General features: G+C 44.6%; 1 protein-coding gene across 1 annotated transcript in view; it reads left to right on the forward strand.

The window, feature by feature from the left end:
- Positions 1 to 25,863, forward strand: part of LOC134908938 (cytochrome P450 2K6-like) — a 183,973-nt gene that overhangs the window by 117,412 nt on the left and 40,698 nt on the right. The window contains exons 7-9 of the mRNA XM_063915200.1: positions 108 to 249; positions 5,566 to 5,750; positions 11,953 to 12,094. Coding sequence (XP_063771270.1) covers positions 108 to 249; positions 5,566 to 5,750; positions 11,953 to 12,094 — 469 coding nt within the window. The remainder of the gene's footprint in view (positions 1 to 107; positions 250 to 5,565; positions 5,751 to 11,952; positions 12,095 to 25,863) is intronic.

Raw genomic sequence — 25,863 nt, forward strand, 5'->3', positions numbered from 1 at the left:
AGAGGCAGATTAGACGGCTCAGTTGGATGCTTCCATAAATTGTCATCATGTACATATTATAAATCTTCTATCTAATATATATATACTGTATATTGTGCTTCTTTCAGGAAAAACCAAATCCGGAATTATATTTCCATGATAACAATTTAACAGTTCTTGTAACGGACTTATTTGCTACTGGAACGGAGACGACCTCCGCTACCCTGAGATGGGGCCTCCTGCTCATGATGAAATATCCTCAAATTCAAAGTAAGCTCTTACTAGAAGTTCACTCATTATAGGGGCAAATGTACTAAGCCTTCAAGAGAAATAAAGTGGAGAGAGAGAAACTGCTGTTAAATCATAACCGGACTGGACTCAGTAGAGTTCTTTATAGAGATTTGCGGCTGGCACTTTTCGTGTTATGTGTTTTGGTTTTGGTTCTAATTCCACTTTTGTGTTCTGGTTTTGGATCTGGATGATTTTTAAAAAAAAAACATAAAAACAGCTAAAATCACAGAATTTGGGGGTAATTTTGCTCCTACGGTATTATTAACCTCAATAACATTCATTTCCACTCATTTCCAATCTATTCCGAACACCTCACGATATTGTTTTTAGTCCAAAAGTTTGCACCTAGGTTGCTGAATGACTAAGCTAAGCAACACAAGTGGACAACACAGACACCTGGCCCATCTAGGAGTGGCGCTGCAGTGTCAGACAGGAGGGCAGATATGAAAAAAAAAAGCCCCAAACAGCACATGATGCAAAGATGAAAAAGAATTGCAATGAGGTAGTTGTATGACTAGCCAAGCGACACAAACAATTGGACCATCTAGGCGTGGCACTGAAGTGGCAGACAGGAGGGCAGATATAAAAAAAGGCCCCAAACAGCACATCATGCAAAGAAGAAAACAAAGTGCACCGAGGTTGCTGTATGAACAAGCTAAGCGACACAACCACCTAGCCCATCTAGTATTGTCATGCAGTGGCTGAATGCCGAGAGTGGGCCGCAATTGTTCAGTCCACTGACAGCATCTCCAGCACGCTCTAGTCATTTAAAAAAAAAATCTGCAATTGGTGGACTTACACGGCAGTACCCCAGGACTAATACAGCAGTACCCCTGGACTCATACAGCAGTGTCAGACAGGATGGCCCTTTTAAAAAACTAGGCCCCAAACAGCACCTCATGCAAAGATGTCGAAGAGGTGCAATGAGGTAGCTGTATGACTAAGCCAAATGACACAAACAATTCCAACTGGAATTATTTGTCCAACTCAAAGGAATTAATTGGCAAAATCACTGGAATTATACGTCCAAATCACTGGACTTAATTGGCAAGATCACAGTAATTAATAATTATACATCCAAATCACTGGAATTAATTGGCAAAATCACTGTAATTGTACGTCCAAATCACTGGAATTAATTGGCAAAATCACAGTATTTAATAATTATACGTCCAAATCACAGGAATTAATTGGCAAAATCACTATAATTATACATCCAAATCACTGAAATTAATTGGCAAAATCACTATAATTAATAATTATACATCCAAATCACTGGAATTATACTGCAGAATCACTGGAATTATACATCCAAATCACTGGAATTAATTGGCAAAATCACTGGAATTAATAATTATACGTCCAAATCACTGGAATTAAATGGCAAAATCTCGGTATCCAAATAGGTTTAGGTAGTGGCAAGCTGCGCTTTACTCTTAATAGTGTTAGTGTAGGGTAGCTGTTATTGGAAAAATAGAACGATTGTCAAGGGTACTCCTTCCCCCAACACAGTTTATATAGCACAAAACAAATATTTTCCAGCGCTTTCCCCTATATTAACTTAATAAATTCAGTTCATAGAAACAGCTTTATAAATATAAAGTTTTTATTCATATGTTCTGTCTTATGAGTGTTAACATTTGTCAAAAAATACTAAAAATGCTTGTGATCACAAGAAAATGATATTAAAATATACCGGTGTACTTCCAACTCACAGACATAAATTACACACAGACATAGACATACAATAAACACATGAAACTCTAAACGGATACAATTGTTTCAGTTGTCTCGGGAGTTGATACACTTAGTAGCGTTTTACTCTTCTCCCTTTATTTGAGCCTTTTAAGATTATACGGCTCCCTTTTTTCATTAAAGTGCTTGTGTCTCAGTATTTGGTTTCCGTTATAGGTTAATTTTGTTATCTATGTCCCGTTTATAATAATGGAAAATGGCGCGTTTCAAATATCAGTCACAGTTCAAAGTCAATTAGTTTGTTACTGCGTCCCATAAGCTGCTCCGTAACAGCATAAATGTAGTCTGCCGGCAGACTTGTCTCCGCTTACCACGTCCTCCTTCTCCTTTGGTCCTGGGCTCCCGGTGTCCGGCGTCAGGCGGGGATCTGCGGGCTGGCGGCCATCGATACTCTCTGCAGTCAACGCGTTTCACCTTGCGGCTTCGTCAGGATGCTCGAGTTGATCGATTCCATTACGGAGCTGTCTTTTATCTCATGTGTGTTTCAACTTTAATTGGCATTCCTGTTCTTTTATTAGTGGTTCAATGTCCCTCTGGATCTATCCCAGCTGACCAGGGAATACTTAACTCTTTGTTCTTTGTAAAAGGATGCAGGTTTCCCTCACAGAGATTCTGCAGTTTCTCCCCAGGCAGTCTGAACAAAGAGTTAAGTATTCCCTGATCAGCTGTGATAGATCCAGAGGGACATTGAACCACTTTACCTCTCTCCAAGACTTCGTAAATAGACCTGCGTTTGTAATTGTCCTCATGCAGAGTTGAGAACAGATTGGTGTGGAGCAAGATGAGAGAGAGTGAGGCCAGTGGGGAAAACATTGCAATAGTTGAGCCGTGAGATGACTAGTGAGTGGATAATAAGTTTAGTTGCACTCTGGGAGATGAATGTCCTGATGCGAGCGAAATGTTGCATAGCTGGAATCAACAGAATTGAGCCAGTGACTGGATGAGGGGTGAAGTAGAGGGAGGAGTCAAGAGTGACGTCCAGTCAGTAGAGTTGGGGAACAGGGATGATGATAGTGTTGTCAACAGTGATAGAAATATGGGGGAGGTGTAGACTCTGGATGGGGGAAAGATGAGTTCAGTTTTGTCCAAGTTGAGCTTCAGAGAGCACTTAGCCATCAAGGCAGAGATGGCAGAGAGGCAGCTGGATACCCGAGAGACTACAGAGGGAGCAAGATCAAGAGAGGAAAGGTATAGTTGCATATCATCAGCATAGAGGTGGTATTGTAGGCTGAGGAGCTTATGAGCGCACCCAGGGAAGAGGTGTACATTGAAAAGATAAGGGGGCCAAGGACAGAACCCTGGTGTGGATGGAGCCAGAGGCAGACACAGAGAATGAGTGGTTAACAAGGTAAGAGGTGAGGCAGGCAATGATAATGCTAGAGAGGCCAACTGACTGAAGGGTGCGGAGGAGGAGAGCATGATCCACAGTGTCGAAGGCTGCATAGAGATCCAGGAGGATGAGCAAAGTGTGACCCCTGGATTTGACCAAAAGCAGGTCATTGGTGACTTTGACCAGGGCAGTTTCAGTGGAGTGGAGTGGAGTGGGTGAAAAAAAGAGGCTGAAAAGGATCAAGGATGGAGTGGTCAGAGAGGAAGCTGGTGAGACGGCTGAATACCAGCCGCTCAAGTAGTTAGCGGGTGAGGAAGGGTCACGGTTGAGTTTTTTGAGAATAGGTGAGACAAGAGCATGTATGAATAGTGAGGGAAAGATGCTGCTAGAGATTGATAGGTTGAAAAGGTGAGCAAGGTGGGAGCAGGCAGTGGAGGAGAGGGAGTGCAGGAGGGTCCAGGGGCCAGGTAGAGGGGGGAGAAGAAAGGATGAGGGATTGTACCTCTTTGTCTGTGGATGGGAAAAAGAAGCAAAAGATGAGATGGTAGGAGGTGAGAAGATGGTGGGAGAAAGGGGCTGCCAAGGGGAGATGGGAGGAGAGTTTGTGTCATATTGCCTCAATTTTTTAGAAGAGGCAAAGTCACTGGCAGTGAGGGAGGGTGGGAGAAGAAGAGGGGGTGCAAAGGAGAGTGTTGAAAGTATTAAAGAGTTGGCAGGGATTGGAGGACTGAGAAAAGATGAGTGATTGGAAAAAAGGGCGAGTGCAGAGCTATAGGAAGAGAAAATAAACTGTCAAAGAGCAAGATTTCCATTAGAGGCACTCGGCAGTGCAAGAGCATTTTTGCAGGAATCTGGTCAGTTTGGAGTGCCAGCGTTGGGGTTTAGAACAACAGAGAGGAACGGAGGAGATGGGAGCAAAAGAATCAAGTGCAGAGGTGAGGGTGGAGTTATAGAAGGAGACTGTCAGGTTCGGGCAGGCCATAATGGATAGAGAAGAAAGGAGAGTATTGAGGGAGGGCAGGACAGCAGTCTCAAAAGATCGGAGATTGCAACTCACGATGGTGGGTCGGGGTGTCGGGAGGAGAGGAGATGAGAGGCTAAAAGAGAGTAGATGGTGGTCAGAGAGGGGGAAAGGTGAGCTGGAGAAGTCAGAAGGATCACACCGGTGGGTGAAGACAAGGTCAAGGGAGTGGCCAAGATGGTGAGTGGGGGTAGAGGTCCATTGAGAAAGGCCAAAGGAGGAAAAGAGGGCAAGATTAGTAGATGCTGGTTTAGAAATGTCAATAGGTATGTTACAGTCACCAAGGATGATAGAGGGGATCTCAGAGGAGAGAAGAGGAAGTGGGGAAGCCAGGCAGCAAAGTTGTTGAGGAATGGGGATTAGCAGCCGGGAGGGGGGGGGGGGGGGGGGCATTAGATGACCGCCACCTGAAGGTGAATGAAGGAGAAAAGAGGGGGATAGAGTGGACCTAAAAAGTGGAGAAAGTGAGGGAGGGTTCGGGTGGGATGAATCGAAAGGTGCATTTTGGAGTATGGATGTGCTATCAGAATCTATGGGTTGGGTATGGGAACCCGACCCTTACGTTGCCGGTGGTAACATGACCGATGGCATGCTGACACTAAGAATTCCGGCACCTGGTGAGTCAGTATGCCAACGCTGTCCCCCCCCTAATACTTCCTTCCCTCAGCCTAACCCTAGTCCTCCGTTCTAGAAGCCAAAACCTACCCCTCCCCCTAGTGCTAACCCTCCCACCCAAACCTAACCCTTCCCAACATGATTAATTTCTAAGATGACGACTGTCTGGATTTCTTCGTCCGGATTCTGATGGGTGTCGAGATTCTGGCAACGATCCTCTGACTGTCGGCATCCCGTACGTCGGGATGCCAAATACATCCCGAATCTGCCTATCACAATAGGTGGATAAACACACAATGAGAGCTACCATCAGCATGCATGCAGCTAATTGAATCCATCCCCATTATATCAAATATACAGTCAGGGGGCTATGTAGGAACACCTTAAATTATAGGGACTCCGGTTAGCAGCCACCAGTCCCCTAGAGTACCCAAGACTGATTCTTTGTAGCTGGCAGGTTTAACCAATATCAAGTTTTTTCAGTAAGTGATTTTTTTTTAGGAATAAGTCTATTTCACTGACATCTGCTTTATTCATTTCCATTTTAAACCTGGAAACGTGACCTTGACAACAGAAAATGTTCAAACTGAAATTGAAAAGGTAATTGGGGAGGCTGAGCCTCTAATGCTACATCGCAAGCAAATGCCGTATACTGACGCGGTCATCCATGAGATTCAGCGGTTTGCGAATATTGTACCTACTAATGGCCCACGTATGACTACTCAAGATGTCACGTTCAAGGGTTTCTTTCTACCAAAAGTAAGTAGAAAACAATATTTCTCTATCGTCCTAGTGGATGCTGGGGTTCCTGAAAGGACCATGGGGAATAGCTGCTCCGCAGGAGACAGGGCACAAAAGTAAAGCTTTCCGATCAGGTGGTGTGCACTGGCTCCTCCCCCTATGACCCTCCTCCAAGCCAGTTAGATTTTTGTGCCCGGCCGAGAAGGGTGCAATTCTAGGTGGCTCTCCTAAAGAGCTGCTTAGAGAAAGTTTAGCTTAGGTTTTTTACTTTACAGTGAGTCCTGCTGGCAACAGGATCACTGCAACGAGGGACAGAGGGGAGAAGAAGTGAACTCACCTGCGTGCAGGATGGATTGGCTTCTTGGCTACTGGACATCAGCTCCAGAGGGACGATCACAGGTACAGCCTGGATGGTCACCGGAGCCTTGCCGCCGGCCCCCTTGCAGATGCTGAAGTAAGAAGAGGTCCAGAATCGGCGGCAGAAGACTCCTCAGTCTTCTAAAGGTAGCGCACAGCACTGCAGCTGTGCGCCATTTTCCTCTCAGCACACTTCACACGGCAGTCACTGAGGGTGCAGGGCGCTGGGAGGGGGGCGCCCTGGGAGGCAAAATGAATACCTATTTTGGCTAAAAATACCTCACATATAGCCTCCGGAGGCTATATGGAGATATTTAACCCCTGCCAGAATCCGTTAAGAGCGGGAGACGAGGCCGCCGAAAAAGGGGCGGGGCCTATCTCCTCAGCACACAGCGCCATTTTCCCTCACAGAAAGGCTGGAGGGAAGGCTCCCAGGCTCTCCCCTGCACTGCACTACAGAAACAGGGTTAAAACAGAGAGGGGGGGGCACTAATTTGGCGATATGCTTATATATTAAGATGCTATAAGGGAAAACACTTATATAAGGTTGTCCCTATATAATTATAGCGTTTTTGGTGTGTGCTGGCAAACTCTCCCTCTGTCTCTCCAAAGGGCTAGTGGGTCCTGTCCTCTATCAGAGCATTCCCTGTGTGTGTGCTGTGTGTCGGTACGTGTGTGTCGACATGTAGGAGGACGATGTTGGTGAGGAGGCGGAGCAATTGCCTGTAATGGTGATGTCACTCTCTAGGGAGTCGACACCGGAATGGATGGCTTATTTAGGAAATTACGTGATAATGTCAACACGCTGCAAGGTCGGTTGACGACATGAGACGGCCGACAAACAATTAGTACCGGTCCAGACGTCTCAAAAACACCGTCAGGGGTTTTAAAACGCCCGTTTACTTTAGTCGGTCGACACAGACACAGACAGGGACACTGAATCCAGTGTCGACGGTGAATAAACAAACGTATTCCTTATTAGGGCCACACGTTAAAGGCAATGAAGGAGGTGTTACATATTTCTGATACTACAAGTACCACAAAAGAGGGTATTATGTGGGATGTGAAAAAACTACCATAGTTTTTCCTGAATCAGATAAATTAAATAAAGTGTGTGATGATGCGTGGGTTCCCCCCGATAGAAAATTATGGGCGGTATACCCTTTCCCGCCAGAAGTTAGGGCGCGTTGGGAAACACCCCTTAAGGTGGATAAGGCGCTCACACGCTTATCAAAACAAGTGGCGGTACCGTCTATAGATAGGGCCGTCCTCAAGGACCAGCTGACAGGAGGCTGGAAAAATATCATAAAAAGTATATACACACATACTGGTGTTATACTGCGACCAGCGATCGCCTCAGCCTGGATGTGCAGAGCTGGGGTGGCTTGGTCGGATTCCCTGACTAAAAATATTGATACCCTTGACAGGGACAGTATTTTATTGACTATAGAGCATTTAAAGGATGCATTTCTATATATGCGAGATGCACAGAGGGATATTTGCACTCTGGCATCATGAGTAAATGCGATGTCCATAACTGCCAAAAGATGTTATGGACACGACAGTGGTCAGGTGATGCAGATTCCAAACGGCACAAAGGTGTATTGCCGTATAAAGGAAGAGGAGTTATTTGGGGTCGGTCCATCGGACCTGGTGGCCACGGCAACTGCTGGAAAATCCACCGTTTTTTACCCTAAGTCACATCTCTGCAGAAAAAGACACCGTCTTTTCAGCCTCAGTCCTCTCGTCCCTATAAGATCATATCTGCCCAGGGATAGAGGAAAGGGAAGAAGACTGCAGCAGGCAGCCCATTCCCAGGAACAGAAGCGTTCCACCGCTTCTGACAAGTTCTCAGCATGGCGCTGAGACCGTACAGGACCCCTGGATCCTACAAGTAGTATCCCAGGGGTACAGATTGGAAGGTCGAGACGTTTCCCCTTCGCAGGCTCCTGAAGTCTGCTTTACCAAGGTCTCCCTCCGACAAGGAGGCAGTATGGAAAAAAATTCACAAGCTGTATTCCCAGCAGGTGATAACTAAATTACCCCTCCTACTACAAGAAAAGGGGTATTATTCCACACTATATTGTGGTACTGAAGCCAGAAGGCTAGGTGAGACTTATTCTAAAAATTTTTTTGAACACTTACAAAGGTTCAAATCAAGATGGAGTCACTCAGAGCAGTGATAACGAACCAGGAAGAAGAGGACTATATAGTGTCCCGGGACATCAGGGATGCTTACCTCTATGTCCCAAATTTGCCCTTCTCACTAAGGGTACCTCAGGTTCGTGGTGCAGAACTGTCACTATCAGTTTCAGACGCTGCCGTTTGGATTGTCCACGGCACCCCGGGTCTTTACCAAGGTAATGGCCGAAATGATGATTCTTCTTCGAAGAAAAGGCGTCTTAAGTATCCCTTACTTGGACGATTTCCTGATAAGGGCATAGTCCAGGGAACAGTTGGAGGTCAGAGTAGCACTATCTCGGATACTGCTACAACAGCACGGGTGGATTCTAAATATTCCAAAATCGCAGCTGATCCGACGACACGTCTGCTGTGCCTAGGGATGATTCTGGACACAGTCCAGAAAATGGTGTTTCTCCCGGAAGAGAAAGCCAGGGAGTTATCCGAGTTAGTCAGGAACCTCCTAAAAACAGTGCATCATTGCACAAGGGTCCTGGTAAAAATGGTGGCTTCCTACGAAGCAATTCCATTCGGCAGATTTCACGCAAGAACTTTTCAGTGGGATCTGCTGGACAAATGGCCCGGATCGCATCTTCAGATGCATCAGCGGATAACCCTATATCCAAGGACAAGGGTGTCTCTCCTGTGGTGGTTATAGAGTGCTCATCTTCTAGAGGGCCGCAGATTCGGCATTCAGGATTGGATGCTGGTGACCACGGAGCCCAGCCCGAGAGGCTGGGGAGCAGTCACACAGGGAAAAAATTTCCAGGGAGTGTGATCAAGTCTGGAGACTTTTCTCCACATAAATATACTGGAGCTAAGGGTAAATTTATAATGCTCTAAGCTTAGCAAGACCTCTGCTTCAGGGTCAGCCGGTATTTATCCAGTGGGAAAAACATCACGGCAGTCGCCCACGTAAACAGACAGGGCGACACAAGAAGCAGGAGGGCAATGGCAAAAACTGCAAGGACTTTTCGCTGGGCGGAAAATCATGTGATAGCACTGTCAGCAGTGTTTCATCCCGGGAATGGAAACTGGGAAGCAGACTTCCTCAGCAGGCACGACCTCCACCCGGGAGAGTGGAAACTTCATCGGGAAGTTTTTTCCACATGATTGTAAACCGTTGGGAAATACCAAAGGTGGACATGATGGCGTCCCGTCTGAACAAAAAACGGGACAGGTATTGCGCCAGGTCAAGAGACCCTCAGGCAATAGCTGTGGACGTTCTGGTAACACCGTGGGTGTACCAGTCGGTGTATGTGTTCCCTCCTCTGCTTCTCATACCTAAGGTGCTGAGAATTATAAGACGTAGAGGAGTAAGAACTATACTCATGGCTCCGGATTGGCCAAGAAGGACTTGGTACCCGGAACTTCAAGAGATGCTTACAGAGGTCTTATGGCCTCTGCCGCTAAGAAGGGACTTGCTTCAGCAAGTACCATGTCTGTTCCAAGACTTACCGCAGCTGCGTTTGTCGGCATGGCGGTGGAAAGCCGGATCCTAAGGGAAAAAGGCATTCCGGAAGAGGTCATTCCTACCCTGGTCAAAGCCAGAAAGGAGGTGACCGCACAACATTATCACCACATGTGGCGAAAATATGTTGCGTGGTGTGAGGCCAGGAAGGCCCCACAAAGAAATTTCAACTCGGTCGTTTCCTGCATTTCCTGCAAACAGGAGTGTCTATGGGCCTCAAATTGGGGTCCATTAAGGTTCAAATTTCGGCCCTGTCGATTTTCTTCCAGAAAGAATTGGCTTCAGTTCCTGAAGTCCAGAAGTTGTCAAGGGAGTATTGCATATACAACCCCCTTTTGTGCCTCCAGTGGCACTGTGGGATCTCAACGTAGTTCTGGGATTCCTCAAATCACATTGGTTTAAAACCAGTCAAATCTGTGGATTTGAAGCATCTCACAGGAAAAGTGACCATGCTCTTGGCCCTGGCCTGGACCAGGCGAGTGTCAAATTGGTGGTTTTTTCTCAAAAAAGCCCATATCTGTTTGTCCATTCGGACAGGGCAGAGCTGCGGACTCGTCCCCAGTTCTCTCCCTAAGGTGGTGTCAGTGTTTTACCTGAACCAGCTTATTGTGGTGCCTTGCACCTACTAGGGACTTGGAGGACTCCAAGTTGCTAGATGTTGTCAGGGCCCTGAAAATATGTTCCAGGACGGCTGGAGTCAGGAAAACTGACTTGCTGTTATCCTGTATGCACCCAACAAACTGGGTGCTCTTGCTTCTAAGCAGACTATTGCTAGTTGGATGTGTAATACAATTCAGCTTGCACATTCTGTGGCAGGCCTGCCACAGCCAAAATATGTAAATGCCCATTCCACAAGGAAGGTGGGCTCATCTTGGGCGGCTGCCCGAGGGGTCTCGGCTTTACAACTTTGCCGAGCAGCTACTTGGTCAGGGGCAAACACGTTTGCTAAATTCTACAAATTTGATACCCTGGCTAAGGAGGACCTGGAGTTCTCTCATTCGGTGCTGCAGAGTCATCCGCACTCTCCCGCCCGTTTGGGAGCTTTGGTATAATCCCCATGGTCCTTTCAGGAACCCCAGCATCCACTAGGACGATAGAGAAAATAAGAATTTACTTACCGATAATTCTATTTCTCGGAGTCCGTAGTGGATGCTGGGCGCCCATCCCAAGTGCGGATTATCTGCAATACTTGTACATAGTTACAAAAATCGGGTTATTATTGTTGTGAGCCATCTTTTCAGAGGCTCCGCTGTTATCATACTGTTAACTGGGTTTAGATCACAAGTTGTACGGTGTGATTGGTGTGGCTGGTATGAGTCTTACCCGGGATTCAAAATTCCTCCCTTATTGTGTACGCTCGTCCGGGCACAGTACCTAACTGGCTTGGAGGAGGGTCATAGGGGGAGGAGCCAGTGCACACCACCTGATCGGAAAGCTTTACTTTTGTGCCCTGTCTCCTGCGGAGCCGCTATTCCCCATGGTCCTTTCAGGAACCCCAGCATCCACTACGGACTCCGAGAAATAGAATTATCGGTAAGTAAATTCTTATTATTTTATTAATTACAAGTAGAGGACAAAATGTAACATGCAATTTTTATAAAATATATAAGCACTTGGGATCTCAGAGCAATGACACACTGTTGCTTTGGGTCCTCAAACTATGTTACACTGACACTTGGGGTGCTTGACTTATGTAAACTTGACACGTGGTTTAATTGAACAATGGCACACTGACATCTGGGATTCTAGAACAATATCACACTTGCACTTGGGGTCCCAGACCAATGACACACTGACACATGGGGTCCCAGAACAATGATACACTGACACTTGGGGTCCCAGACCAATGACACACTGACACATGGGGTCCCAGAACAATGACACACTGACACTTGGGGTCCCAGAACAATGACACACTGACACATGGGGTCCCAGAACAATGACACACTGACACTTGGGGTCCTAGAACAATGACACACTGACACTTGGGATCCCAGAACAATATCACACGAGACTTGTGGTCCGCTAACGCCTACTTAAAAAATGTTGAACACTATTGATCCTGGGTTTTCGTTGATAGATCAAACCATAATTACACACAAAAACAATCCATACAGTAGGTACTGTCCATATAATCATATAAATCTCATGTTGTTCAAATATTGAAACACTAATCAATGTATTATATGTTTCACTCAAAAATCTTTTCAGGGGACTTATATAATGCCATTGCTGTCATCTGTACTACAAGACAAAGAGTACTTTGAGAGACCTGATGAATTTTACCCTCAACACTTCCTGGATTCTGATGGAAATTTAGTTAGCAATGAAGCATTTTTACCATTTTCTGCTGGTGAGTAATGCCAGGGGCAGTGGACACCTAAATACAGTACAATGGGCCACGATTCAGACCTGGATGCAGCCGCGTGATTGCTTGCAGCGGCCATATCCAGGTGGTCTGTGCACCGGCCGTTGTGCATGTGCGCAACCTTACATATTGTATGATTGACAGCAGCGGCCGTCGGAAGGGCGTCGTTGTGGCGTTGGGGGGGGCATGTTGGGAGCACTTTCAGGGCGGCTGCGTGACGTCTGCTCTGGAAGAAAAATGCCTGCCGACCGCCTGACACTTGCTGGGCGGCCTTGCCCTGTGCTGGGCAGTCCCCAGCATGTGTGGAGATGAACGCAGATCTGGCTGCGTATGCAACCATCTGCGTTCATCTCTGAATAACCCCCAATGTCTCAGTAGGTCACAGACATTGTTACCATAGAGCTTGCTGGCTGGAATATGAAGTATTACAAAGTGTTGGAAATGAATAGCTCCTAATGTCAAAAATCTTCCATCAGATACATTGTAGGTGGACAAAGTATGGGTCAGGGTTCGGGTTTGTTAGTGTCAGGTCTTGTGCACACCTACAGTATCTGTAGTTATTGTGATTTGCGGGTGCTAAATAATGCATAAAACCATGTTAGAAATATAGTGAAGGTTTTCTTAATAGTGTCTTCCCACAGGATTAGCACGGGATCACGGCATTCGCAATACTGACGGCAGGATCCCACTTATTAAAAGGGCAACATGTGTGAGTAAGGGTAGTTTTCCTCTCTCCCCACCCCCCTAACCCTCCCTACCTTCAGCCTAACCCCAGGGGTTAAAGTGAGCAGGTACGGGGCGGAACTGCGTTCCGTCAGTTCCTCCGGCTCACCTCACCCGATGTGTGCTCAGCGCCGTGGGGAGATGCCGGGCGCCCACTGAGATTGTGTTACCAGCGGGCGCCCTGCTCTCTCTTCACAGCGGAAACCAATGCAAAAAATGGTGAGCTGCTCAATCAGATAGTGATGTCACTCAGGTGCTAAAAGGGAGGGGTAATTCTGTGTAGGAAAAAACAATGGTTCCCTAATGCACACCAAGTGAAAAATATTACTACATAATAGTCAGATAATACGGAGGTCTTGGTTGCGTATATCTGCAGATATAGGGTTAAGCCCCCAGGTCGATCGACAAGGCTTCTCCGTCACTGGGGGTCCCTAATACTAGGTATGGGTCCAGGGTGCAGGACCCCATAACGTCGGCACAGGTCGGCCACCCCAGGTCAGCACACAGGTGAGAGTTAATAAGGGTTAATAAGAAGTCCAGAAGTGCTATGTAAGTGGTGTGATTAAAATAATACAAAAATATATACAAAGTGATAGGGAAAATCATAAGTGTTAATAAATTGTTAGGGTGTGCCGACCTGAAGCAGCCCAGCCATACCGACACAGGGGCCACCACACCCCACACCCACCCCATAAATAATTACAAATATGTCTGGGTTAAATTCCCAGTGTAAGGCCACATGGTAATGGCTCCTACAGCATCTGAGAGCCAGCTTACCTGGAGATACCCCTAGCTTCTCCTATGGCAGTCTGGAATCAGCAATCCCTCCTAATGCTGACCCATCCATGCCTCTCAATACAATGCAAAAAATGGTGAGTTGCTCAATCAGATAGTGATGTCACTCAGGTGCTAAAAGGGAAGGGTAATTCTGTGTAAGAAAAAACAATGGTTCCCTAATGCACACAGAGTGAAAAATATTACTACATAATAGTCAGATAATACGGAGATCTTGGTTGCGTATATCTGCAGATATAGGGTTAAGCCCCCAGGCCGATCGACAAGGCTTCTCCGTCACTGGGGGCATGGATGGGTCAGCATTAGGAGGGATTGCTGATTCCAGACTGCCATAGGAGAAGCTAGGGGTATCTCCAGGTAAGCTGGCTCTCAGACGCTGTAGGAGCCATTACCATGTGGCCTTACACTGGGAATTTAACCCAGACATATTTGTAATTATTTATGGGGTGGGTGTGGGGTGTGGTGGCCCCTGTGTCGGTATGGCTGGGCTGCTTCAGGTCGGCACACCCTAACACTTTATTAACACTTATGATTTTCCCTATCACTTTGTATATATTTTTGTATTATTTTAATCACACCACTTACATAGCACTTCTGTGCTTCTTATTAACCCTTATTAACTCTCACCTGTGTGCTGACCTGGGGTGGCCGACCTGTGCCGACGTTATGGGGTCCTGCACCCTGGACCCATACCTAGTATTAGGGACCCCCAGTGACGGAGGTGCCTTGTCGATAGGCCTGGGGGCTTAACCCTGTATCTGCAGTTATACGCAACCAAGATCTCCGTATTATCTGACTATTATGTAGTAATATTTTTCACTCGGTGTGCATTAGGGAACCATTGTTTTTTCCTTCACAGCGGAAACCGGCGGCAGGAGCTCACTACTGAGATCTGGATTCCGGCTCTGTTAGTGTGCGCTATGGGAGAGACGTCGTGACATCTCTCTCATAGTGCTGAGGAGCGGACGACAGGAGGATCACAGCGGTCGGACGCGGGAGTGGCGCTTGGTAAGTATGGTGTTTTTGTTTTTTTAACATATGTGTGACTGTATTAGCAGTGTGTCTACTTGGGGCAAGCTGCAGGGAGTCAATCTACTGGGGGCAATCTACTGGGGGCAAGCTACAGGGAGCAAGCTACAGGGGGAGCTTAATGTGTGGCGCACTCTTTTGTAATATTAGTTACATAAAATATAACTTTTATTTCATCATTTAAAATAAGCCTCTATTTCCAGGCATCTGGGAGTGTTTGATTGCCTGAGAGTAAAACTACAGATAGATAATGATATCAAGCTTAGTGATATATTCTTGGGAATTAATTATGCTAATGACTGTAAATATTGCCTATTAGCATGACTTATTAGGTCAGAAGTCCTAGATGTGAATCTGACATAAACTATTCTCAAAAGAGAGTATGTGACTGTTCGCATATGAAATCTAACTACGTCGTGAAGCAAAATTAATAAAGAAAAAGGTTAATAAATAAAGCAAAATAAAAAACGTATTTTTCTGAATTTTTTCAGGCCATCAAATAGGATAGAATGCCTGTTCTTCCTGTAATATTCTTTTAGATATGGAAATAAAAGTTTGAAATATTTTTAATATAAAATAATAATTTCAAAAGAGTGCGCCACACACTAAGCTCCTTTAGTGGTAGGTCCACTAGTGACCTACACTAACAATCTCCCCCCAAAAAATTATAGAATAATTACCTTAATAAGTTCCCAGGGTAATCCTCAACCTTAAAGAATACATGAAATAAGGGAGGAAAACATAGTTGTGATTTGTAACATGTGTACACTCTGTCTATCAGTCTATTTCATCCAGACTGTAGTGGTCGTACAGATGTAGATTTAATGCATTCTGTATTCATAATAGTGTGATACAGAACTCATGTATATTTAATACTTTCCCATCTCTATCCAGGATGGTTGGTCTTGTTACAACATGTGCACACACTGCACATGATCCACATGGGTATGTACCTTTAATTTTGTCTTCTCGTCTTGGACATCGGCAGAAATGGCTCTTAACTAGCTTATCCCTGATATTGGGTGATTTTTTCCAACTCATTGATACCGCCGGACCCAGGCTATTCGCCAGATCTGAGTCATTGAGTAATAGAGGCAAGTGTTTGTTAATTATCCCCCTTATCTCCTTCCACTCTTGGCAGAAATCACCTACAAACCATATCTCAGGCTTTTTCATTGTTGTTTCCCTCAATTGTATTGATCTCTTACTCTCTTGTAGGATAAGTGATTGCCTATCGGTGTGGAGAAGGGCACTACTGGCTTTTGTATTACTTCTCATGCTGTATCCTCTCTCTTTCAATCTGCCTGTGAGGTCTCTACTCTTTATTTTATATACCTCATCATCTGAACAGTTCCGTCTCAATCTCAGGAACTCGCCCCTGGGTATATTCTGAACTGTAGCTGGTAAGTGAGAGCTGGTACTAAGTAACAGACTGTTAGTAGCCGTGTCCTTTCTATAGAGTTCAGTTGCCAACATTCCATTCCGATCTTTATATATTCTGAGGTCCAGAAACGGGATAGATTCCTTACTGATCTCATAAGTGAGTTTGAGATTCAAATCATTATTGTTTAGTCGTTGAATAAATTCTTTCAATGGTTTTTCATCCCCCTCCCATTTTACAAAAATATTGTCAATGTAACGCATCTAGGTAATTATTCTGCTGGTAAATGGTTCATTGATTTCACTAAACACTATCTCCTTTTCCCACCATCCTAAATATAGGTTAGCATATGTCGGTGCGCATGCTGCACCCATCGCTGTTCCACGTATCTGAGTAAAAAATGTGTCAGCAAAAGTAAATATGTTCTTGTGAAGAACAAAGTGCAGTAACCGCAGTAAAAAGGAATTAAATCTGCTGGGACCTTCCATTTTGAGAAAATATTCCACAGCGGCTAGACCTTTTGCATGGTCAATACTGCTGTACAGTGACTCTACATCAAGGCCCACCAAGATGTAATTGTCTTCTAGTTTAACATCATGTAATTTTGCAATGACATCACCAGTATCTCGTGTATACGAAGGCAAAGCAGTAACATGCTTACGTAGGTGAGTGTCTATAAAGATGCTAGCCTTCTCTGACACACCCCCTATGCCGGATACGATCGGCCTGCCTGGGGGGTTGCTTAGATTTTTGTGCACCTTGGGTAGGAGATAGAAGGTGGGAGTCCTTGGATGGTCCACCCGCAAGAATTCAAACTCCTGCTTCGTAATTACCTCATCTCTCAAGGCTCTTTCAATGAGCCGATCAAGGCTTAATTTGCAATTATCAGTGGGATTGAACAATGTCTTGACATAACACTGAGGGTCATTGAGCTGTCTCATGGCCTCTTGGACATACATTTCCTTAGGCCATAGGACAACATTGCCCCCCTTGTCAGATGGCTTCACTACCACGTCTTCCCACTTCTGGATTTCATTAAGAGCTCTCCTCTCCCCTTTCATAAGATTGTCTTTATATCTGTGCTTACTTCTCTGTATTGCATCAAGATCCTTGCTGACCATGTTCATGAAAATCCTCACTTCAGGGCAGATTTGGTCCTGAGGAAAGAAGGTTGATTTTTTCTTACAAGTAATTCTGCTCCTGTCTTGAATTTCTCTTGAGGTATTTTCTGAGGTAAGTTCCTGCAAGATTGAGATCATTTCCTGATCCTGTTCAGTGAATCCCTCAGGGGGTTCCAACCCACCATGATCTTGTATATTAGAATTAGAAGGGATATGAATCTCCCAACTGCATAGATATTTATTTATTTGTTCAACATATTTGTATACTATTCGAATATACGCCTCTTGAAAGTGATATACACCTTCCCGTGTGAAATTGAGAAATGTGGTTTATATGAGATAGTACATCCTACATTTGCACACTATGTTAGTATACGTTCTTTAGTAATATACACACTTTTATTGTGTTAAGGTGAGAAATGTGTTATATATGAGACAGTACATCAATTATCTGTTCTTATGTACGGCCTTTTTTCTTCCTTATTTCTTCTTTTTGGGCCACAACTGTATCACACTATTATGAATACAGAATGCATTAAATCTACATCTGTACGACCACTACAGTCTGGATGAAATAGACTGATAGACAGAGTGTACACATGTTACAAATCACAACTATGTTTTCCTCCCTTATTTCATGTATTCTTTAAGGTTGAGGATTACCCTGGGAACTTATTAAGGTAATTATTCTATTAACCTTTTTCTTTATTAATTTTGCTTCACGACGTAGTTAGATTTCATATGCGAACAGTCACATACTCTCTTTTGAGAATAGTTTATGTCAGATTCACATCTAGGACTTCTGACCTAATAAGTCATGCTAATAGGCAATATTTTTAGTCATTAGCATAATTAATTCCCAAGAATATATCACTAGGCTTGATATCATTATCTATCTGTAGTTTTACTCTCAGGCAATCAAACACTCCCAGATGCCTGGAAATAGAGGCTTATTTTAAATGATGAAATAAAAGTAATATTTTATGTAACTAATATTACAAAAGAGTGCTCCACACATTAAGCTCCTTTTTTAATGTAGTACCCACTAGTGGTCTACATTAATCACTTTCACAAATGTATACTGCAACTTTAGCTTAGTGGCGCACCTCCAACCTGACACAATCTTGGGCCCTTTCTTTGTGGCTAAATAATTTTTCGCATTGGTTGGTTCACTTACCATTTATTGATAATTATTTAATGCCTGTGCAGTGTCTTATGGACCTTGTTGTATTGCCCTAGAGAGCAAGCTACAGGGGGCAATCTACTGGGGGCAATCTATTGGGAGCAAACTACAAGGGGGCAAGCTACTGGGGGGCAAACTACAAGGGGGAAAGATACAGAGGGCAATCTACAAGGGGGCAAACTACTGGGGACAAACTACAGGGGTACATTACTACTGGGGGCATAACTACAGGGGCGCATTACTACTGGGGGCATAACTACAGGGGGCATTACTACTTGGGGCAAACTACTGGGGGCAGAACTACAGGGGCATTACTACTGGGGGCACTGGGAGCATAACTACAGGGGTGCATTACTACTGGGGGCATAACTACTGGGGCATTACTACTGGGGCATAACTACAGGCTAAACTACTTGGGGCATTACTACTTTGGACAAACTGCATGGGGCTAAACTTCTGGGGCATTACTACTGGGGGGCTAAACTACATGGGGAAAACTACACGAGGACTAAACTACAGGGGCTAAACTACTAGAGGCATTACCACTGGGAGGCTAAACTAAAGTGGGCATAAACTACTGGGGTCATAACTGCAGGGGCATTACCACTGGGGGCTAAATTACTGGGGCCATAACTACTGGGGCTAAACTACAAGGTGCTAAATTACTGGGGCTATTACTACAGGCAACATTACTACTGGGTGCAATACTACACAGGGGCATTACTAATGGGGGCGCTACTAATGAGGGCACTGTAAAGGGGGCACTTCATATGGGGCATCACTCCTGGGGACATAAGGGGCACTACTACTGGGGGCATTGCATAAGGGGCACCATTACAATGGGCTCTATATAAGGGGCACTACCACTGTGGGCACTACCAGTACAGTGGACATTGCATAAGGAGCACTATTACTGTGGGCATTGTGTATTACGGGGTGCTACTACTGTGGGCATTAAGTGTATTAGGGGTGCTACTACTGTGGGCATTAATACTATTGTGTGACCATGCCCCTTTCTTTTTGAGACCACGCCCCATGCAATACCTTTATTGCATGAGCACCGGGAGGAGGGGGGTGGGTGAGTTCCACCATCTCTCTAGGACCACTTGAAGCACTGCCTAACCATAACCTTCCCCCTTAGTGCCTAACCCTAACCACCACAGGTTAGGTTTGGGTGTGCTTAACTGAGTGGCCAATGTTTTTTTTTCACTATTTAAAGCCCACCCGAACCTATCCTGTCCGTGGACCACATGTAGGGGTCCAGGAAAATGTAAAAGGAGGGCCCATTCAACACAATTGAAGTATATTTCCACATGGAGTATCGTTACACTTACGTTTGTGCTCTTGTACAGAAGTGGGTACAGGCACTGACTATAGAATCTCATCCCCAAACACACTGAAGAGGAACGTGCATTCCTCTAATCCACAGGTTCTCAAACTCGGTCCTCAGGACCCCACATGGTGCATGTTTTGCAGGTCTCCTGACAGAATTGCAATAAATAGTGGCAAACTGCTCTAATCAAGCTGGTAACAATCCTCAGGTGCTGCGGGAGGGGGTTACTCTAGACAAGAAAAACAAAAAGGGATTTTTCCCACGCACTCTGCTGGCTGTTAGTAAGAAGAACTATATACTATGTAATAATAGAAAATGTAGAGCTCTTCGTTACATATGTTTTGCAAAAGATATGATAAGCCTCCAGGCCACTTCACGGCTGCTCTATTACTGGAGGTCCCTAACTAAGCATAAGTCCAGGGCTTGGACCCCACAAAGTCAGCTCAGGCCCGACCACCCTAGGGCAGCACACCATTGAGACACTAAAGTGTTAATATGTGTTAAGAAAGAAGCAGAAGCTATGGGTTAGAAAGTGCTACAAAAATAAGGGTGTTAATAAAATACTCCAAAGAGTAATATTAGTGAAAAAATAGGAGTGTTACATAAGTGCTAAATAAATAATATGGCGTGCTACCCCAAGGTAGCCTAGTCACACCAGTCCTGGGGGGTACCACTCCCCAAACTCACACTTTAGTGTCTCAATGGTGTGCTGCCCTAGGGTGGTCGGGCCTGAGCTGACTTTGTGGGGTCCAAGCCCTGGACTTATGCTTAGTTAGGGACCTCCAGTAATAGAGCAGCCGTGAAGTGGCCTGGAGGCTTATCATATCTTTTGCAAAACACATGTAATGAAGAGCTCTACATTTTCTATTATTACATAGTATATAGTTCTTCTTGCTAACAGCCAGCAGAGTGCGTGGGAAAAATCCCTTTTTGTTTTTCTTCTCCTGACAAAATTACAAGTGACATAATTAGCTCCACCTGTGGACCTTTTAAAATGTCTCAGTGAGTAATTAATACCCCTGTGCACCTGCTGGGTTACCTGCAAAACATGCACTGTGTGGGGTCCTGAGGACCGAGTTTGAGAACCACTGCTCTAATGCAATGAACTGGGAAAAATATTATTTGTTGATTTTTAGATACAATTTTCAAGGATCACTCAAAAATGAAAGGTTTTAAAGCATGGGATACCATCATGATCCCAAAATAAAACTTTGGGGATTTATTAACAACAGTATGACATTTAAAAAAAAAAAAAATTTTTAAATTAAGTATTGGCTTTTTGAGAAAATCTAAATTTTGTTTTTGAAAATGTTAAAATGTTTAATTTTTAGGGAAACATACTGCTGTGTTATATGAAAGACCATAAAAAGAGGTTTAAAACAAGATCTTGCCCAACTCTCTAGCTCATTTAGGTGAGCTGCAAATACAATTTAAAAAAATGTTAATAGCACATTTTTCATAAAAAAATTGCAACTTTTTAAGGCATATCACTTCAAAACCGTTAAACATATCAGCCTAAGATTTGGGGTTTTTCTTTACAACCATGTCAGCATTTATTATACCAAATTTCATCATTTTTCTGAAAAGGTCAGTCTGAAAACTGTGTTGAATTGGTTTGGAATAACCCTTCTGTACTTTATTTAGTATGATCCACAACGCATATCTATACTTTATTTATTAAGATGCACTACGCATTTCTATACTTTATTTAGTAAAATCCACAATGCATTTCTATAGTTTATTTATTAAGATCCACTACACATCTCTATACTTTATTTAGTAAGATCAATAAAGCATTTCTAGACTATATTTACTAAGATCCACTACGCATTTCTATACTTTATTTATTAAGATCCACAACGCATTACTAGACTTTATTTACTATGATCCACAGAGCATTTCTAGACTTTATTTAGTAAGATCCACAATGTACTTTTATACTTTAGATGTAAAACTTATACTGTTGGTATTGGCAAAAGTACAGTAAACCAAAAGAACACTGAAAATGTTTACTTCTATGTATAATGAATACTATACAAACAGGGCTGGACTGGCCCACAGGATCACAGGGGAAAACCCTGGTGGGCCCCAGTGTCCGTGGGCCTCACCTCCTCCTCTAAGGATCATGTTCCAGACTGTGCACTTGAATTCCACATAATACATATGTTATCTTATACTGCACAGGACTGGGGTGTATTTTCTACAGCGCATTGGTGTTATTAATCTGGTACATTGTATGTGCTATCAGTATTTACTATATATAGTTATCAAGAGGCCCAGATCATGAACTTTCTAATGGTTTTTCCAAACTTCTGTGAAGACTGCCACACCCCTACACATAGGTCCTACCACTGCATATCCCATGGTGGGTCCTTCATGGCCCAGTCCGACACTGTATACAAAAAGGGAACAAATGAACGGGGTGCACTATTGAGACCTAATATTCTTAGTTACTTTGTTATACCTTTTCTCTTAGACATTTTTATTGATAGGCATTAAAATATTTCCATACTCTGGGAATCTTCATAAAAGGTGGAAAACACACACACACATATATATATATATATATATATATATAGAGGAAAGAAAAGTGTAAGAAAATAAATGTGTTTAATTAAACTGAATATACTGCGGTCGCTGATATTTAATATACTCATATTCATGTACTGGCATCAGCGTGATAATGGTATTAATTTCCAATGAGTCACTAGCCGGCAGCTACTCTCATAGAGATATTGTTACAGCCAAGAACAATAATTAGGCTATTTAATTGTAGAGTATCAATCATTTATACACATAAATATAGTTATGTGTAAATAGCCTTATAGTATGTTGTATATACCTCTATTGTTTTTTAATTCTAATTAGCTATTTGGTTATTCACAGTCATAATTGGACTCTGTTAAGAGAATTGCCTAAGGTACTTTAAGCTTATTATTATACACATATATTCACAGCCAGTAATTTAATTAGGTTGTTTCTCTTAAAAAATTCTTTTGTTAATCACTTGTTTTAATCAGTTATATTCTTTGTGAGTTGGATTGGAATTTGGATTTTAAATCTGAATTTTGGATTGCAAAAAATTACATGATTCTTAGCTGTTTCTTATCGATTTTTAACAATGATTATCGATTTTTAGAAATTTTTAATAGAACTAAAAACTGGATCACACACTAGAGGGTGGTTTTGCCAAAACCGAAACATGATGTTGAGTTAGAACTAGGGATGAGCTGGTTTGGTTCCCTGTGAACCGAACCCCCCCTCCCTGTCCCCCCCCACCAACCGAGCATAATGTCTCAAGCCCGACCCCGAGTCCGGCACGCGTTTTCCCACCAGACTCGGAAACCAGAACGAGGCAAAACGTCATCATCCCACTGTCTGATTCTCTCGGGTTTTGGATTCCATATAAGGAGCCGCACGTCACCGCCATTTTCACTCCAGTACTAAGGAGTGTAGCGAGAGGACGTGTCTCCTCAGTTTCTGTGCGGGAAAGTGGCGTGGTGCGCGGGGTGGTGGCCTGCTCTTTTGTAACATTCCAGTGCTGTCTTGTGCTGCCATAAGTCCAGTGGTGGTGTCCTGTGCTGCTGTATAAGTCCAGTCCAGTTGTGCTGTGTTGTGCTGCATAAAAAGTGTAAAAATTCAGTGGTGCTGCCGTATAAGTCCAGGAATACTGCCATATAAGTCCAAGAATACTGCCGTATAAGATCAGGGGTACTGCCGTATAAGTACAGTGGTGCTTCTGTATAAGTCCAGGGGTACTGCCGTATAAGTCCAGTCCAGTGGTACTGCCGTTTTAGTCCAGTCCAGTGGTGCTGCCGTATAAGTCCAGTCCAGTGATGCTGCCATATAAGTCCAGTGGTGCTGCCGTATAAGTTCAGGGGTACTGCCGTATAAGTCCAGGGCTACTGCCGTATAAGTCCAGGGCTACTGCTGTATAAGTCCAGTCCAGGGGTGCTGTCGTATAAGTCCAGGGGTACTGCGTATAAGTACAGTCCAGGGATGCTGCTGTATAAGTCCAGGGGTACTGCCGTATAAGTCCAGTAGTGCTGCCGTATAAGTCCAGTGGTGCTGCCATATAAGTCCTGGGGTACTGCCGTGTAAGTCCCAGGGTACTGCCATATAAGTCCTGTCCAATGGTGCTGCCGTATAACTCCAGTGGTGCTGTCCTGTGCTGTATAGTATTTACTCCAAATAAAGAGGTTATTATAACCAAACAATTTTTACAGGGTTTGCCCTGTGTGGAGTAGGGGTATGCTCTCCTGTACTGAACAAAAATGTTGAGGATAAAATATGGAAAGATCAAGAACCACTTCGTCCTGCTGTTGCTGCTGCCACTGCTGTTGTTGCTGCTGGGAGTCTATCATCATTCCAGAGGGGAAGTCGGAAGACCACTTGTACTACTTCAACTAAGCAACTGACTGTCAAGCAGTCTTTTGTGAGGAAGATGAAATATCACAGCAGTCATCCTGTCGCAGAGTGGATAACTGAGGCCTTGACAGCTATGTTGGTGTTAGACGAGTGTCCGGTATCTGCCATTAGTGCAGCTGGTTTTAGACAATTGATGGAGGTAGTGTATCCAGGGTACCAAATCCCATCTAGATTACAGGACTGTACAGGGACATTAAGAAAAGTGTCCTCAGTGTACTGAAAAATGCAGTTGTACCCAGTATCCACTTAACCACGGACATGTGGACAAGTGGAGCAGGGAAAACTAAGGATTACATGACTGTGAAAAACCACTGGGTAGATGTATTGCCTCACGCAGTAACAACAGCAGCGGCACCAGTAGCAGCATCTCAAAAATGCCAGCTCGTTCCTAGGCAGGCTAAGCTGTGTATCACCGGTTTCTCTAACGTCCTAGTGGATGCTGGGGACTCCGTAAGGACCATGGGGAATAGACGGGCTCCGCAGGAGACTGGGCACTCTAAAGAAAGATTAGGTACTATCTGGTGTGCACTTGCTCCTCCCTCTATGCCCCTCCTCCAGACCTCAGTTAGAATCTGTGCCCGGCCAGAGCTGGGTGCTCCTAGTGGGCTCTCCTGAGCTTACTAGTAAAGAAAGTATTTTGTTAGGTTTTTTATTTTCAGAGAGCTTCTGCTGGCAACAGACTCTCTGCTACGTGGGACTGAGGGGAGAGAAGCAAACCTACTCACTGCAGATAGGTTGCGCTTCTTAGGCTACTGGACACCATTAGCTCCAGAGGGATCGAACACAGGTACCTGACCTTGATTGTCCGTTCCCGGAGCCGCGCCGCCGTCCCCCTCGCAGAGCCAGAAGTACAGAAGCCAGCAGAAGCAAGAAGACATCGAAATCGGCGGCAGAAGACTCCTGTCTTCACTTAAGGTAGCGCACAGCACTGCAGCTGTGTGCCATTGCTCCCACAGCACACCGCACACTCCGGTCACTGTAGGGTGCAGGGCGCAGGGGGGGGGGGGGGGGGGGGGGCGCCCTGGGCAGCAATACAATACCTTTTGGCAAAGAAATAGACATATATACAGTCAGGGACTGTATATATGTCCAAGCCCCCGTTATTTTTTTCACATAAAAGCGGGATAGAAGCCCGCCGCTGAGGGGGCGGGGCCTTCTTCCTCAGCACTGATCAGCGCCATTTTCTCTTCAGAGCTCCGCTGGAAGCAGCTCCCCAGGCTCTCCCCTGCAGTATCCAGGTACAAGAAGGGAAAGAGAGAGGGGGGGGAACATAAATTTAGGCGCAAAAACGTTAAAATCAGCAGCTATTGGGTGATCACTAATTATAGTGTAAATCCCTGGGTTATATAGCGCTGTGGTGTGTGCTGGCATACTCTCTCTCTCTGTGTCTCCAAAGGGCCTGGTGGGGGAACTGTCTTCAAATAGAGCATCCCCTGTGTGTGTGGTGTGTCGGTACGTGTGTGTCGACATGTCTGAGGTAAAAGGCTCCCCTAAGGAGGAGATAGAGCTAATATGTGTGTGAGAAGGTGTCTCCGTCGACAACGCCGACACCTGTTTGGATATGTGTAAGTGCTAAGGTGAATTTATGGCACAAAAGATTAGAGAACAGACAGGAAATCTAGCCATGTCTGTCCCTCTGTCGCAGAGACCTTCAGAGTCTTTCAATGCTCACTGTCCAAAAATAATAAACACTGATATCGACACGGAGGTTGACTCCAGTGTTGACTACGATAATGCAAAGTTACAGCCTAATGGCAGGAA

The sequence above is a fragment of the Pseudophryne corroboree genome, chromosome 4 (assembly GCF_028390025.1).
Source record: "Pseudophryne corroboree isolate aPseCor3 chromosome 4, aPseCor3.hap2, whole genome shotgun sequence".
NCBI lineage: Eukaryota > Metazoa > Chordata > Amphibia > Anura > Myobatrachidae > Pseudophryne > Pseudophryne corroboree.